The sequence below is a fragment of the Salarias fasciatus genome, chromosome 19 (genome assembly GCF_902148845.1).
Source record: "Salarias fasciatus chromosome 19, fSalaFa1.1, whole genome shotgun sequence".
Classification (NCBI taxonomy): domain Eukaryota; kingdom Metazoa; phylum Chordata; class Actinopteri; order Blenniiformes; family Blenniidae; genus Salarias; species Salarias fasciatus.
In genome coordinates this window covers 16,794,931-16,806,099 of record NC_043763.1, presented here as the reverse complement: position 1 = coordinate 16,806,099, position 11,169 = coordinate 16,794,931, and the positions used below count along the sequence as shown (strand labels likewise).

General features: G+C 43.6%; 1 protein-coding gene across 1 annotated transcript; it reads left to right on the top strand.

The window, feature by feature from the left end:
• Nucleotides 1-1,824: 1,824 nt before the first annotated feature.
• LOC115406383 (calmodulin) lies at nucleotides 1,825-9,729 on the top strand. Its single transcript, XM_030116381.1, has 6 exons — nucleotides 1,825-1,956; nucleotides 7,842-7,872; nucleotides 7,994-8,137; nucleotides 8,252-8,358; nucleotides 9,311-9,446; nucleotides 9,536-9,729. Exons 1-6 carry the CDS (start codon nucleotides 1,954-1,956, stop codon nucleotides 9,562-9,564), a joined length of 450 nt encoding a protein of 149 aa, XP_029972241.1. The 5' UTR covers nucleotides 1,825-1,953; the 3' UTR covers nucleotides 9,565-9,729.
• Nucleotides 9,730-11,169: the final 1,440 nt, after the last annotated feature.

Below are 11,169 nucleotides of genomic sequence, written 5' to 3'. Positions count from 1 at the left end.
GAAAACTGTAAAGCTGTATTTAGTACCTGGGAGTATCAATAAATGAGAAGTAAATTTGTGTTTTGGTGTTTTGTTTATATGTGATTGAGAGTGGGACAATGGTTTCCTATGGAAAATCAATACTATTAAAAAAAAAAAAGCAAAAAATATTTTATGTTGCACTGCCTAAAAATCTAAAAAAAAAAAAAACAAAAAAAAACCCCAAGAGTATTGATTGAATTGTGTAATGAAGAGCAACTCCAGTAATGTTTACTATTCAAAAAAGAGAACAACTTACATGCAACAAAAATTATGGCACAGTGTCATTTATGGAGACAGCTTTGCTGGTGAAATTGTCAAAATGGGGAAATGTTTGTTTTTTTTATTCGTCTAAAAAAAATGATTTTTTTTTTAACTTGAGTTGTATTTTATATATTTCCCAATTTATATGCATTATCTTAACGAGTACCCATACAGCCCGTACAGGTTGTTTTGCAGCACACCTGTAAACCACCTGTAAGTCTCCACCTGCCTCCTCTTAGTAATCACTCATGTAACAGTGGACATGTTGTCCACAGCACGGAGGAGACGCTCCCCTGCTGCCGCTGCCGCGCCGTGGTTTGACGCATTGCAGATCCGCCAGAGCCAATCAGCGCTCTCCATACAGCGTCCGGCATATTGCGGCTCTGAACTGTCCAATCAGACGCGGCCTACCAAACTCAAACCTGCAATTTCCTTCAGAGCCGTCGGTCGCGACGTTTATTCAGTATCCTTCCGCCTTGATAAAACTCAATGTAACACGATATAGTCCGTCACAATCTGTGTGGCCGCCCTACAATGTGTTTTCTCAGAGGCGAGTGACCTTTTTAATAAATCACTCAGTTGTTATAATCATACAGGTATAATAATGTCTTTTTCCTACAATTTACTATCTACTTTCAAATGACTGCTCCATTACAATGTATTGTTTTCAGTGAAATATTAGAATATGCCACATTTCATTTATGCTACAGTGGTGAGTTGTAGAATTTGACACCTGTGGCAGGTTCACTTTACAAAAACATCAGCTGTTGGTGAGTTTGGAGCCAAAAGTGGTGGTGGCCAACTGGCAGAGAGAATTTGGCAGAATGTCCAATTGTTACCTCACATTGTATAATTAACATACTTTCAAAGTAGATGCTTGCTGGAAGCTATTTGACAGGGACATGGCGTTTATAAACATCATCGTATTAGTTATGATACCATTATGTGGATTTTATCCATCCACCCATTATCTATTCCCACTTTATCCAGGCCAGTGTCACTCAGGTGGGTGTAAATGCAGACTAACAATACTTAGTCCATCACAGGGCATGTCATGTAATTAAACTGTGCAGGGAGCTGCAGCACCTAAAACTCCTGCAAAATATGACAGAGGCTGTTCAAATGATGACAATATTTCATGTTATTAAATTAATTTTCAACAGCAAAATTTGTTGTGGGTGACGGCAGGGTACAGTACACCCCGGACAGTCGCAGGGCCAACTCATAGAGACAAACAACCACACTGACTCACATTTACATCTGGGTGCAATTTAAGATCAGCCATTAACCTCACTTGTATGCTTTTGGACAGTAGGAGTAAGCCAGACTACTGGGAAAACATGCAAACTCCACACAGAAGTGTGCATGGTTAAAGTTATACGGCCTGTCATTGTATATAAACACAAAAAAACTGTCCTTAACGCCTGTTTAATTTTAACAACCAAACTGGGACAACACAGAAAGCTGTGCCACACGCGCACACTGCGCTGACCTGCCTGTGACTGAGGAGGAAGCCCTCCACCACCACTCGCCGCCGCGGAGGAATACGCTGCTCCGTACAGCGGTGGTTCGTCCTTCCCGCCCCCTGCCTGCCCGCTCTCCTCAGTGGCGATCGTCCATTTCTTCTTTCCCTGTAGCGTTAGCAGACCAAGCGAACCAACCCAGACAGATATGGTGAGTATTCATTCAAATGTCGTATGCGTGTATAGTATTCTTCAATAGGAAACGATGGGCTGTTGTTGGAGTAAGCAGCCGTAGTGCTTAAATCTTCCATGGAGATCGACTTCCCTGTTGAACCGGCGTTGCGAAAGAATAAACCGCTCATTTGAGCCGTCGACTCAGCTCGTATCGTTCACCGGTCAGCTGGTGGCGTTTGGACGTGCGGCCACAGGCTTATCACCGGGGCTTAGTATCGGCCGGAAGCTCCGGTCACCTCCAGCTAAAGCGCACTTTGTTACAGGTGGCCGCGGTAGTAAGTTGTCGGGGTTCGGCTAGCTGCCAGTGTTAGCATCACAGCTAACGTTGCACCTCCGGTGGATGATTTTTCTGCGTCTTCGCTTCAGTCAGTTTCAGGGTAGACGGGCACAGTTTTCTGGCTTCCTCTTCGAGTATATATAAATCACAAACATGGAGTTAAAGAAATTATTTGTGTTGGTGAGCTACTGGCAGGTCTCCACACATCTGGATACAACTAAAACCACCGGAATCATAGGAATCTGATTTTTATTCATTCAATCGAAAGTGATGAGTCGTATTTATAGATTTGAGTGTTATCGCTCCACAAAGGTTAAGTTTTGCCTCAGATCCTACAGGGTGGTTTGGATTTGTTTGTGAGACTGCCAAAGCTACTCAGAGGTGTTACTGTGATTGTGGCCTTCCTATTAGCATACAGGAGAGGGACAGATTATGCTTATCACCTGCCAATCTGATACCAACCTCTATTGCAATCTCAGTAGTGAGCATTAAGAATGATACTTCTACCAGCATGGAAAAGATATGAGATTAGTGGAGAAACATGTGGCAATTTTGTTATACTAGACAACATAAATCAGTGGTTTCAGATCAGGTAGATCACAATCTTACTAGGTGCCAATCTTAGGGGGGTGGTAAAAGACTTTACATATTTTTCACGAACCAGTTTCAGCAGCCAATAATGCTTCGTGCACAGCCACAGGCTATCGTAAAAAATATATATTTTTTAACATTGGACAAATCAAATATTTGTTTTAACTCGCCTACAACTATATGAAATTAATTGGTACGTATGTGGAGTCACATTTGTAATTTTGATGTTATTAGGTCATCAGGATTGCTTCAACAAAGCTTTCCCTGTTCATTTGTGCATTTCCAAGAAAAACCCATCTTACTTCTAGTGATCATCAGCACGAATGGGAGACATTGATGCAGTTACAGTCAGTTATTGGAGTGCTCAGACAGTCCTTTAGGGGTTGGAAGCGTCACACCCCGGTCATGGGCTGTGAGGCTGCAGTCCATGCAGCGTTTTCATTCATACAACAGCACTGTGTTGTCAAGTGGAAAAACTGGATCATATAGTATAGTGGATCTTTTCTTTGGGCTGTGTGTGAGTCTTAGATGCCACCACTTGATTACGCAAGACAAACTCTTTGCTCGAGGGAATTTTATTAGCCATGCAAAGACCTTGTAAACAAATTCTGTAGACTTGTATCACTTAAATTTGAAGCCAACATCCTAAGTAAATTCAAGCTGAATGTTTTGTTGTCACAGTGTCACCACTGCAGTGGTTTGTGGCATTAAATGTTGGTTTCTATCTGAGCAGCTCACTTAATACTGAGTTGTCTTGTTGTTTCTTACATATTGACATTGGAAAATCTCAGATTCCTGTTTTGAGAAGACTAAGCCAAAGATTCAGCCTTATAGATGTTCTGTATAGCTGTAGTTTATCCTTGATACTTAATGTGATCAATGTTGGTTAAGTTCACTGTGACGCTGAGTCATTTGGGCACATGTTGAACAGACTGTTGGTATAATGAATGTCTTCATGGCAGTTCATGTGGTTTGTTATGCGTTGAACCTGAATCTGTCACTCAAAGGTTACTGTTTTTATAATCCACTGCTATCTTTTGGAGGTAGGAGTCATGCGGTTGGCTAAAGGTCAGCATTTTTGTAAGACTGGTTTCTTGACCTGCAGTGTCAGTAGATTTTCACACTTTACATAATGACATTGTAATTACTTGGGCTTTTGAACCTTTCATGTGTTGTAAAAGATGGTTGCTCATACTTAGTGAAGTGAGACTGCAAGCTGTATTAACAGGTCCAACTTGTAAACCTTGTTATTTATGAACCCTTGGAGACTCATCTGGTTTTCCTATTCATTAGGATAGTTTTGTGAGGCTGCAGAAGAGTCACTTTAGCTTGAGGTCCAGGGATGTTTTGTAACCAGACTGGAACTTTTAAGTTGTGACCACACAACAGAACATATATGAAGATGGAGAATGCAGTTAATAAGACTGTTTATCTTCATGTCTTTTCTCAGTCTTTTCTCTGACCAGAGCATGTCAGGGTTATACCTGAAAAATATTTATCTTCTGTTCAATAATTGAAGTGAAACTTGTTTCTTTGTGAGATATTTCAGGGGTTTTTTTATTTTCCCTTCCCACCAAGTAACATTTGTCTGGAGCCACAAAACATATTTAACATAAAAAATTCGAAGAGTACTTTATGTACCTTAATATTTAGCGATGCTGTTTTGTTTTTTAAATGCTTTATGCTTTATTTAAGGAGTTAAGTGCAGCATAACTTTCCCTCTGCCTCTGGGATTAATAAAGTGTCTGTACAATTAATTAGTGACATGTTGTTTCAACCGAGTTTCTATTCATAATTCAAACATAGAGGTAAATACCATTGAGTAAAGATGACTTAGCCTAATTGTCATTAATCACATTCAGTAATCAGCAATGGGCATTTGACATACAAGGATGTTAAATATATAACAAGCTACTACAGGGGGAAAAGTCCTCCCACAAAATCTCTCTGTGAAAGAGATTCTTTTAATGTTGATATGCATTTTATGTGGCTCGACATAGTGTAGCTGCAATATGAGTGATGTCTCATCATGTGAGTGCCTGAAGCAACACTGTAGTAGAAGCTAAATAAGTCTGAAGCTGTTGCAGCTTGTCAGTTTTGGTTTTGCAGCAGAGTTTGATTCACATTTGCAGTTGAATTTCATTATGGTTAAAGTTAATTTCTACAAAGTTTATTTGCATGAAATGATTTTCAATTTTACCTTCATGTTGTGATTTGTTTTGTGGGAGAGGGTGGGTCCCGATTTTTCAAAGTATCCCTTTGACTCTCAGATCTTTTCTTTCTGTTTCTGCACACAATGAAGCTGGTCTGCATTTTTTATTCTTATTTTTTGAATGTACTACCACTACAAGCACCTTGAAGTATTTAGAACACAAAAATTATTCTGACCTTTTCTTTAGGTAACCGAGGTACACAGTCTGTCACAAGTATGAAGCTGTGACTTTAAAACGTGGTCTTGTTTGAGCAACATCCAGAGATGATTTGTTATTCAGGTGCAGCTTCCCAATTTGACTTGTTACTTGAAATGTCCTTTAACTCGATTGATTAAAAGATGACTTGCTTGCAAACTGAACAACTCAAAAAAGTGAAATATTTGCTTTTGAATGTCTTTTCCCCAATGCTCTTTGAGAATTTGTTATAAGTGCAGTGGACTTGACGTCATCCATTTATGGGGAGGCTTAAAAGTATAGTGGACGATTTTCTCGAAAAAGTCGAAGCCAAACATCTGTTACTCGCTTTTTGAAAAACGCGCATGCGCCAGACCATCCTACCTGCTCTACTGCTCCTACGAGCGCGCTTGACAGCGTTACACAAGCATTTCTCCAGCATGATTGACATGTTGGAGGACCAATAGTTGAGATTCGCGTCACGCAATTCATTGGCTAAAACATCATCCATTATACTTTTAACTGAGTTTCAGTGCCTTGTTTTATTTAATATTGCAGCTTAGTTGCAGAAGGTGTACTGTTGAGGTACTTCACACTGATATGTGTTGGAAAAATGTCCTTTTATCTTAGATGGGACATCACTGAATTACTACCTTCAGTCTTCAAGCACATTGAGTCATGGGAGGAAAGAAAAAACACCTCTGCTGTATAGAGATGTTAAGGAAACAGTACTGGTGGGAATGAGCATGCTCCTCATAGAAACTCTGAGACGATGCTGAAGAGGTTTGGTCCATTTGGTGTGACCCATGATGCTCTGTGGGAGGTCAGATGACCAGGCAATTGATCCCCTCCAGGAGCTGCAACTGAAGCAGTGGGATGACAGGTGACAGATTAGCACATGCATGTCGACACACACACAAGAACTCCAGTGACCTCCCCCTGGTCCGGACTCTGTTACTCTCACACACCTTAAATCAATTTCCCTGACACGTTGGACTTGCCTCCACTGGCCTGGCCTCCCAGCTTCTCTTCACACACACTCTCGTTCTTCGTGAAACTGATGAAGGCTTTTCATCTATTGAGCTACAGCAGGAGGTGGACACTTCATTAATGCATGCATTTTTACTCTGTGTGTGTGTGGGAGAAACGGGAAGACAGCTTTGGCCTCACTGTCATGCCTCAGCTTACACACACAGGCAGAGGGAGCCGGGTTCTGCGAGGTGTCACCCACTTGGATTTAGATACAGCCGGGGAAGGAGTGTGTTTGGTCACGTACGCTCACAGCACCGCTAGATGCAAAGAAAGATGGGTACGTAGGCAGACAGAGTTAGTGAGAGACGGACGGATGAATGGACACTTAACCAGAAAAACGTGAGCAGAAGAAGTAGCCTTTCCATCAACTTGTCATTCAGCTTATGGAAGCGCGAGATGTTGGCTGTCAGGTCAGTGCCCACCGGCTGACCCTCAACTGCTCCAGAGGGATTGAGAAAACATCCGTCATCTATTCAAGAAGTGGAAGAAGAGGTCGGCAATCATCCAGATGTCACCATTCATGTATCCGTCCAGCTGAGGACCAAAATTTCTGGATTGATGCAAACTTTTAAGACTGATCCACACAATGATGTAAATATGGCAAAGTCTGCTCTTCATCTATGTCTCCTTACGTCATTTTTACAGGACAGGATTAGATGACAGATGTCAAGTCAATATTTTCTCCGTTCACCCATTCCTCCCACCGTAGCACACAGCTGCTGCCCCTCTTGTCATCACTCCCACATGATGCTGCCTAAAAAAGTGGCCATGTACCCAGCTGACGATGACCTGGTGAGCTTGTCCACGGTCTACGACCTCCTGGATGAGCAGCAGCTCTACTACAAGGAGCTCATCCAGCAGCAGGAGAGGAACTATCGGGCCTTTCTGCAGATGCTCATGGACACGTCCTCCAGCCGCATGGACAGCCTGGTCAGGGAGATGCAGGACCTGAGGAGCTGCCTGCAGAGGACCAAAGCCGAACTCGCGGAGGTCAAAAAGCAAGGCGTGCAGATTGGCAAACGAGCGGAATGCCTTGCCGAAGGCCTGGTGATGGTGCGCGGGGCGCTGGATGGGCTGACCATCAAAGCAGGTGTAGCCGGAGGAGGAGCTGCAGGAGGAAGAGGTGTGGAGCTGAAGCAGCGCAAAGGAGGTGGAGGGTTGAGACTGGATGGAGCAGCAAAAGGAGGTGGAGGCAGGGCGGCGAAAAAACCCGAGCCAAAGGCAGTGGCGCTGGTGGCAGGCCTCACCGACATCCACTTTGATGATTTAAAGGTGGTGCCTCGATGCTGTGATTGACAGGTGGAAAGATTTTAGAGTCAAAGCCACACATGGATGTTTGTGTGTAACTCCTTCAGAGACTCTTGCTGTGGTTGTTTTGTAGCAGTCGTGACTCTTGATTACTCCGTGATGTTTTAGTTATGGTTGTTACCTCATGATACAAAAACGAATCAATGTGTCCCGGCTGTTTCATGCTTCGAAAGCAAATTTTAAGAAGTTTCAGGAACAGATTATATCCTGGCTGTTAATCGCATGCTCATTGCTCTAAATTCGTTCTGTTTGTTTTTGTCTTTTCAGGCTGACCAACTAACAGAAGAGCAGATTGCCGGTAAGGAAGTCTGTCCTTTGCTTGGACCGCCTTTTGGACATCAAATACCTTCTGATGCACATCTACAGCTGCTGCTGATGTTTTCTGCTTCATCACCCGTCTCTCTCTGTGCCTGTTCCAGAGTTCAAGGAGGCCTTCTCCCTGTTTGATAAAGACGGAGATGGGACCATCACCACCAAGGAGCTGGGCACGGTCATGAGGTCGCTGGGTCAGAACCCCACCGAGGCAGAGCTCCAAGACATGATCAACGAGGTGGATGCTGACGGTATGCTCGTTAAACATTCATTCTTTTGTCTTACTTTCTTTATTCTTTTATTTTGAAGCCTCAACCGTAAAGAGTCCTCGTGGTGATCGCTTTGTTTGGCCTGGTTTTTGTCAGGTAACGGGACCATCGACTTCCCTGAGTTCCTGACCATGATGGCAAGGAAGATGAAAGACACGGACAGCGAGGAGGAGATCAGGGAGGCGTTCAGAGTCTTTGATAAGGTGGGAATCTGCATGTGTGAAGTGAGTTTAAGTCTCACTTGTGCGAGAGGCTGTATTCTGCTGAAACAGTTACAGGATTGTTGATGACTCACAGTAAGACTGGTAACAATTAGTCCTGTAAGTAAACATGCTGCACTTTGAAAACATCTCAGCAAACTCTGAAAGCAATCCTGAGAGCAAGAAGAAATATCTGAGATAAGTTCTCAACTTCCTGCAACAATTTTTTTATTCAAAACCTTATATATGCTGCATTTTTTTTTATATTCTCTTACCTTATCTGCTGGTACTGTTGACTTCATGAAGAGAAAGTTATTCCAAATCGACCTGTTGTGAAACACTAGATTACTTCAAAAGAGTACAACACCATATTAATCCAGTGAAGTATTTTATGCTTAATAGTTGATATAGAGGTTTGGAAAATGAACTCAATCTGTGTTTCTTGACTTCATGAACATTCAGTTTATTTAAGAATAGATAAATACTAATAAGATTTTTGGAGTTGCAGTCTTCACGGTATTGCTACTTTGCTCTAAGTTGAAAACATGAACCACATGCCAGTGCATGTGGAGGACGAACACCGATAACAGACAGCACCGTTTCGAGCTCGTTACAGAGGATGAACTGAGGATCTGCATTCATGTGCTGTAAATGTCCTGAACAGCCCTGAAAATCAGAATGTTGATGCACTTACATCACACAAACATTTCAATGTTCTCCAAGCTGCAGCTCTTGATGGCTTCACCTGATTTGGATATTTGTCTGTGTGAGTGATACTATTCACAATGCTTCACAGGCAGTTTTCTTGGTGATCAGAAAACAAGAATGAACAGAGGGGAAAACATTAAACTGGATATTGAGTGATTCAGTTACTAAAACAGTTCAAGATTAGCAGAACAAAAACGGAAGTGGGGAAATGATGGTAAAACATTTCCTAACTATGCTTCTTTCTCAGGACGGCAACGGTTACATCAGTGCAGCCGAGCTGCGTCACGTGATGACCAACCTGGGAGAAAAGCTGACGGATGAGGAAGTAGACGAGATGATCAGAGAAGCCGACATCGATGGAGACGGACAGGTCAACTATGAAGGTACGCCTGCAGCTGGAAGCCAGAGCCTCGTCCTCCCATCAGTCCCCGTCCTGTGTGAGCGCTCATTCTCCTCTCTTCTCCTTCCACAGAGTTTGTTCAGATGATGACCGCCAAATGAACTGGGCTCACCCTCAAGACAAACAATCAGTCTAATGTTTCACTTACCTCTTATTGCAAAAATCTACATTTAATCTTGTTCTGTATAGACAACTTAAACTGAATGTTGGAAAACTGAAAACCTGTCCATATAAACAAGCTCAAAAAAGGCAAAAGTCAAAAACAGAAGAAAAAAAAAAAACAACCCTAAATGAATCTGCATGTACTGGCTTGTATCCCCCGCCCCGCCCCCTCCCAGCGCCGAGCTGCACAATCAGATCTCAACCTGTTTTAGTCACAAAGCAGCCTCCGTGCAGCGGGTTGATTCGGCCAGCGCTCCACTGCTTCCTGGTTCCATCTGCCTGACATGACGATTATTTGGGCTGGCCAATCGCCTTCTCTCTTCTGAGTCCTTTTCTTTCTTTCTTTCTTTTTTTTTTTAAGTTTGTCTTTTTCTTTCCTGTTCTTCATGCATGCAGCTTTAGATGGGTTACTGCCGAGGGCCCAGAGGCACAAGGTCTGTTTGTTGGGCCTCAGGTTGGCCTGGGATCCACAGGGAGGAGGAGGAGGAGGAGGTGGAGGTGAGGGAGGGCTGTGAGCGAAACATTCGCAGTTTGCTCACGTAAACGAAGCCGATAGAGATATTTTTAAGAAAAATAAAAATTTAAAGGAATAAATAAGAAGTCATTTTAGATTCTGTGTTTCTGGCATGTCAGGATACTCACTTTATCCTTTGTGTGTTTACCTTTTTTGAGGGTGAAGCCTGGGTGGGGGTGGGTGGGTGGGGGTAGGCGTGGCCCCTCAGGCAGCGGCTGTTCCTTGCCTGTTGGAGGGGACGGATGATCTTCAGAGGGGGATTACACACGGACGCAGGTTGCGGGGCAGCATGTGGTTGGACAGCAGTGTAGGAGTCAGCGACGCGTGCTCAGGTGCAGCGTGTTGCCCCCCAGACCTGCGGGAAGGGGTTCGACGGGGACGGGCTTGTTGGTTTCAGTCTAGCGGGGACAGGGTCGGTGCTTTGCAGCATTTCTATCTTGTGTTTGTGTGTGTGCGTGCGCGCGTGCGTGCGAGTCTGACTGTGTGCGCGTGTGGGTGCGGCGAGGCCCGGCCCAGTCCAACTGTTCTGTTCAGTTGATCTGCATTCCAAGTTGTACATGCTAGTCTTTACATTTTGTTTTTCCAATAAAAAAAACCATGAAGTAAAACGTGGCAGCAGATCTGTGTTTTTGTGTGTGTGTGTGTGTGTGTGTGTGTGTGTTTGTGCGTGCGCTCTGGTTTGAAGGCTGGCTCTGTGGGGGAAGTGTTGTTTCAACATGACTCATCAGTCCTACTCATGAACCGCTTGTGAAGTCTCCCCGAGAGCAGAAGTGGAAGTCCGCGGGACGCGTTTAGAGCCGAGAACGAGCCGGACATCGTCAGAGGATCGGGCACTGTCAACACTGTCCATGAAACCTGTGACGTGTGTGTCACAAGGACTCCTCAAGCTTCACAATGTCTGCAGATGATGTGTTGCTAGGCAACAGAGCCAGGCACAGGATGGGGAAAATGAGAGGAGGGATAAAAAGGTTAACAATAGAACATCCTGGACTTGAGGGGCTGAAACAGATCTTTTCTCAGTTCCTGCTGT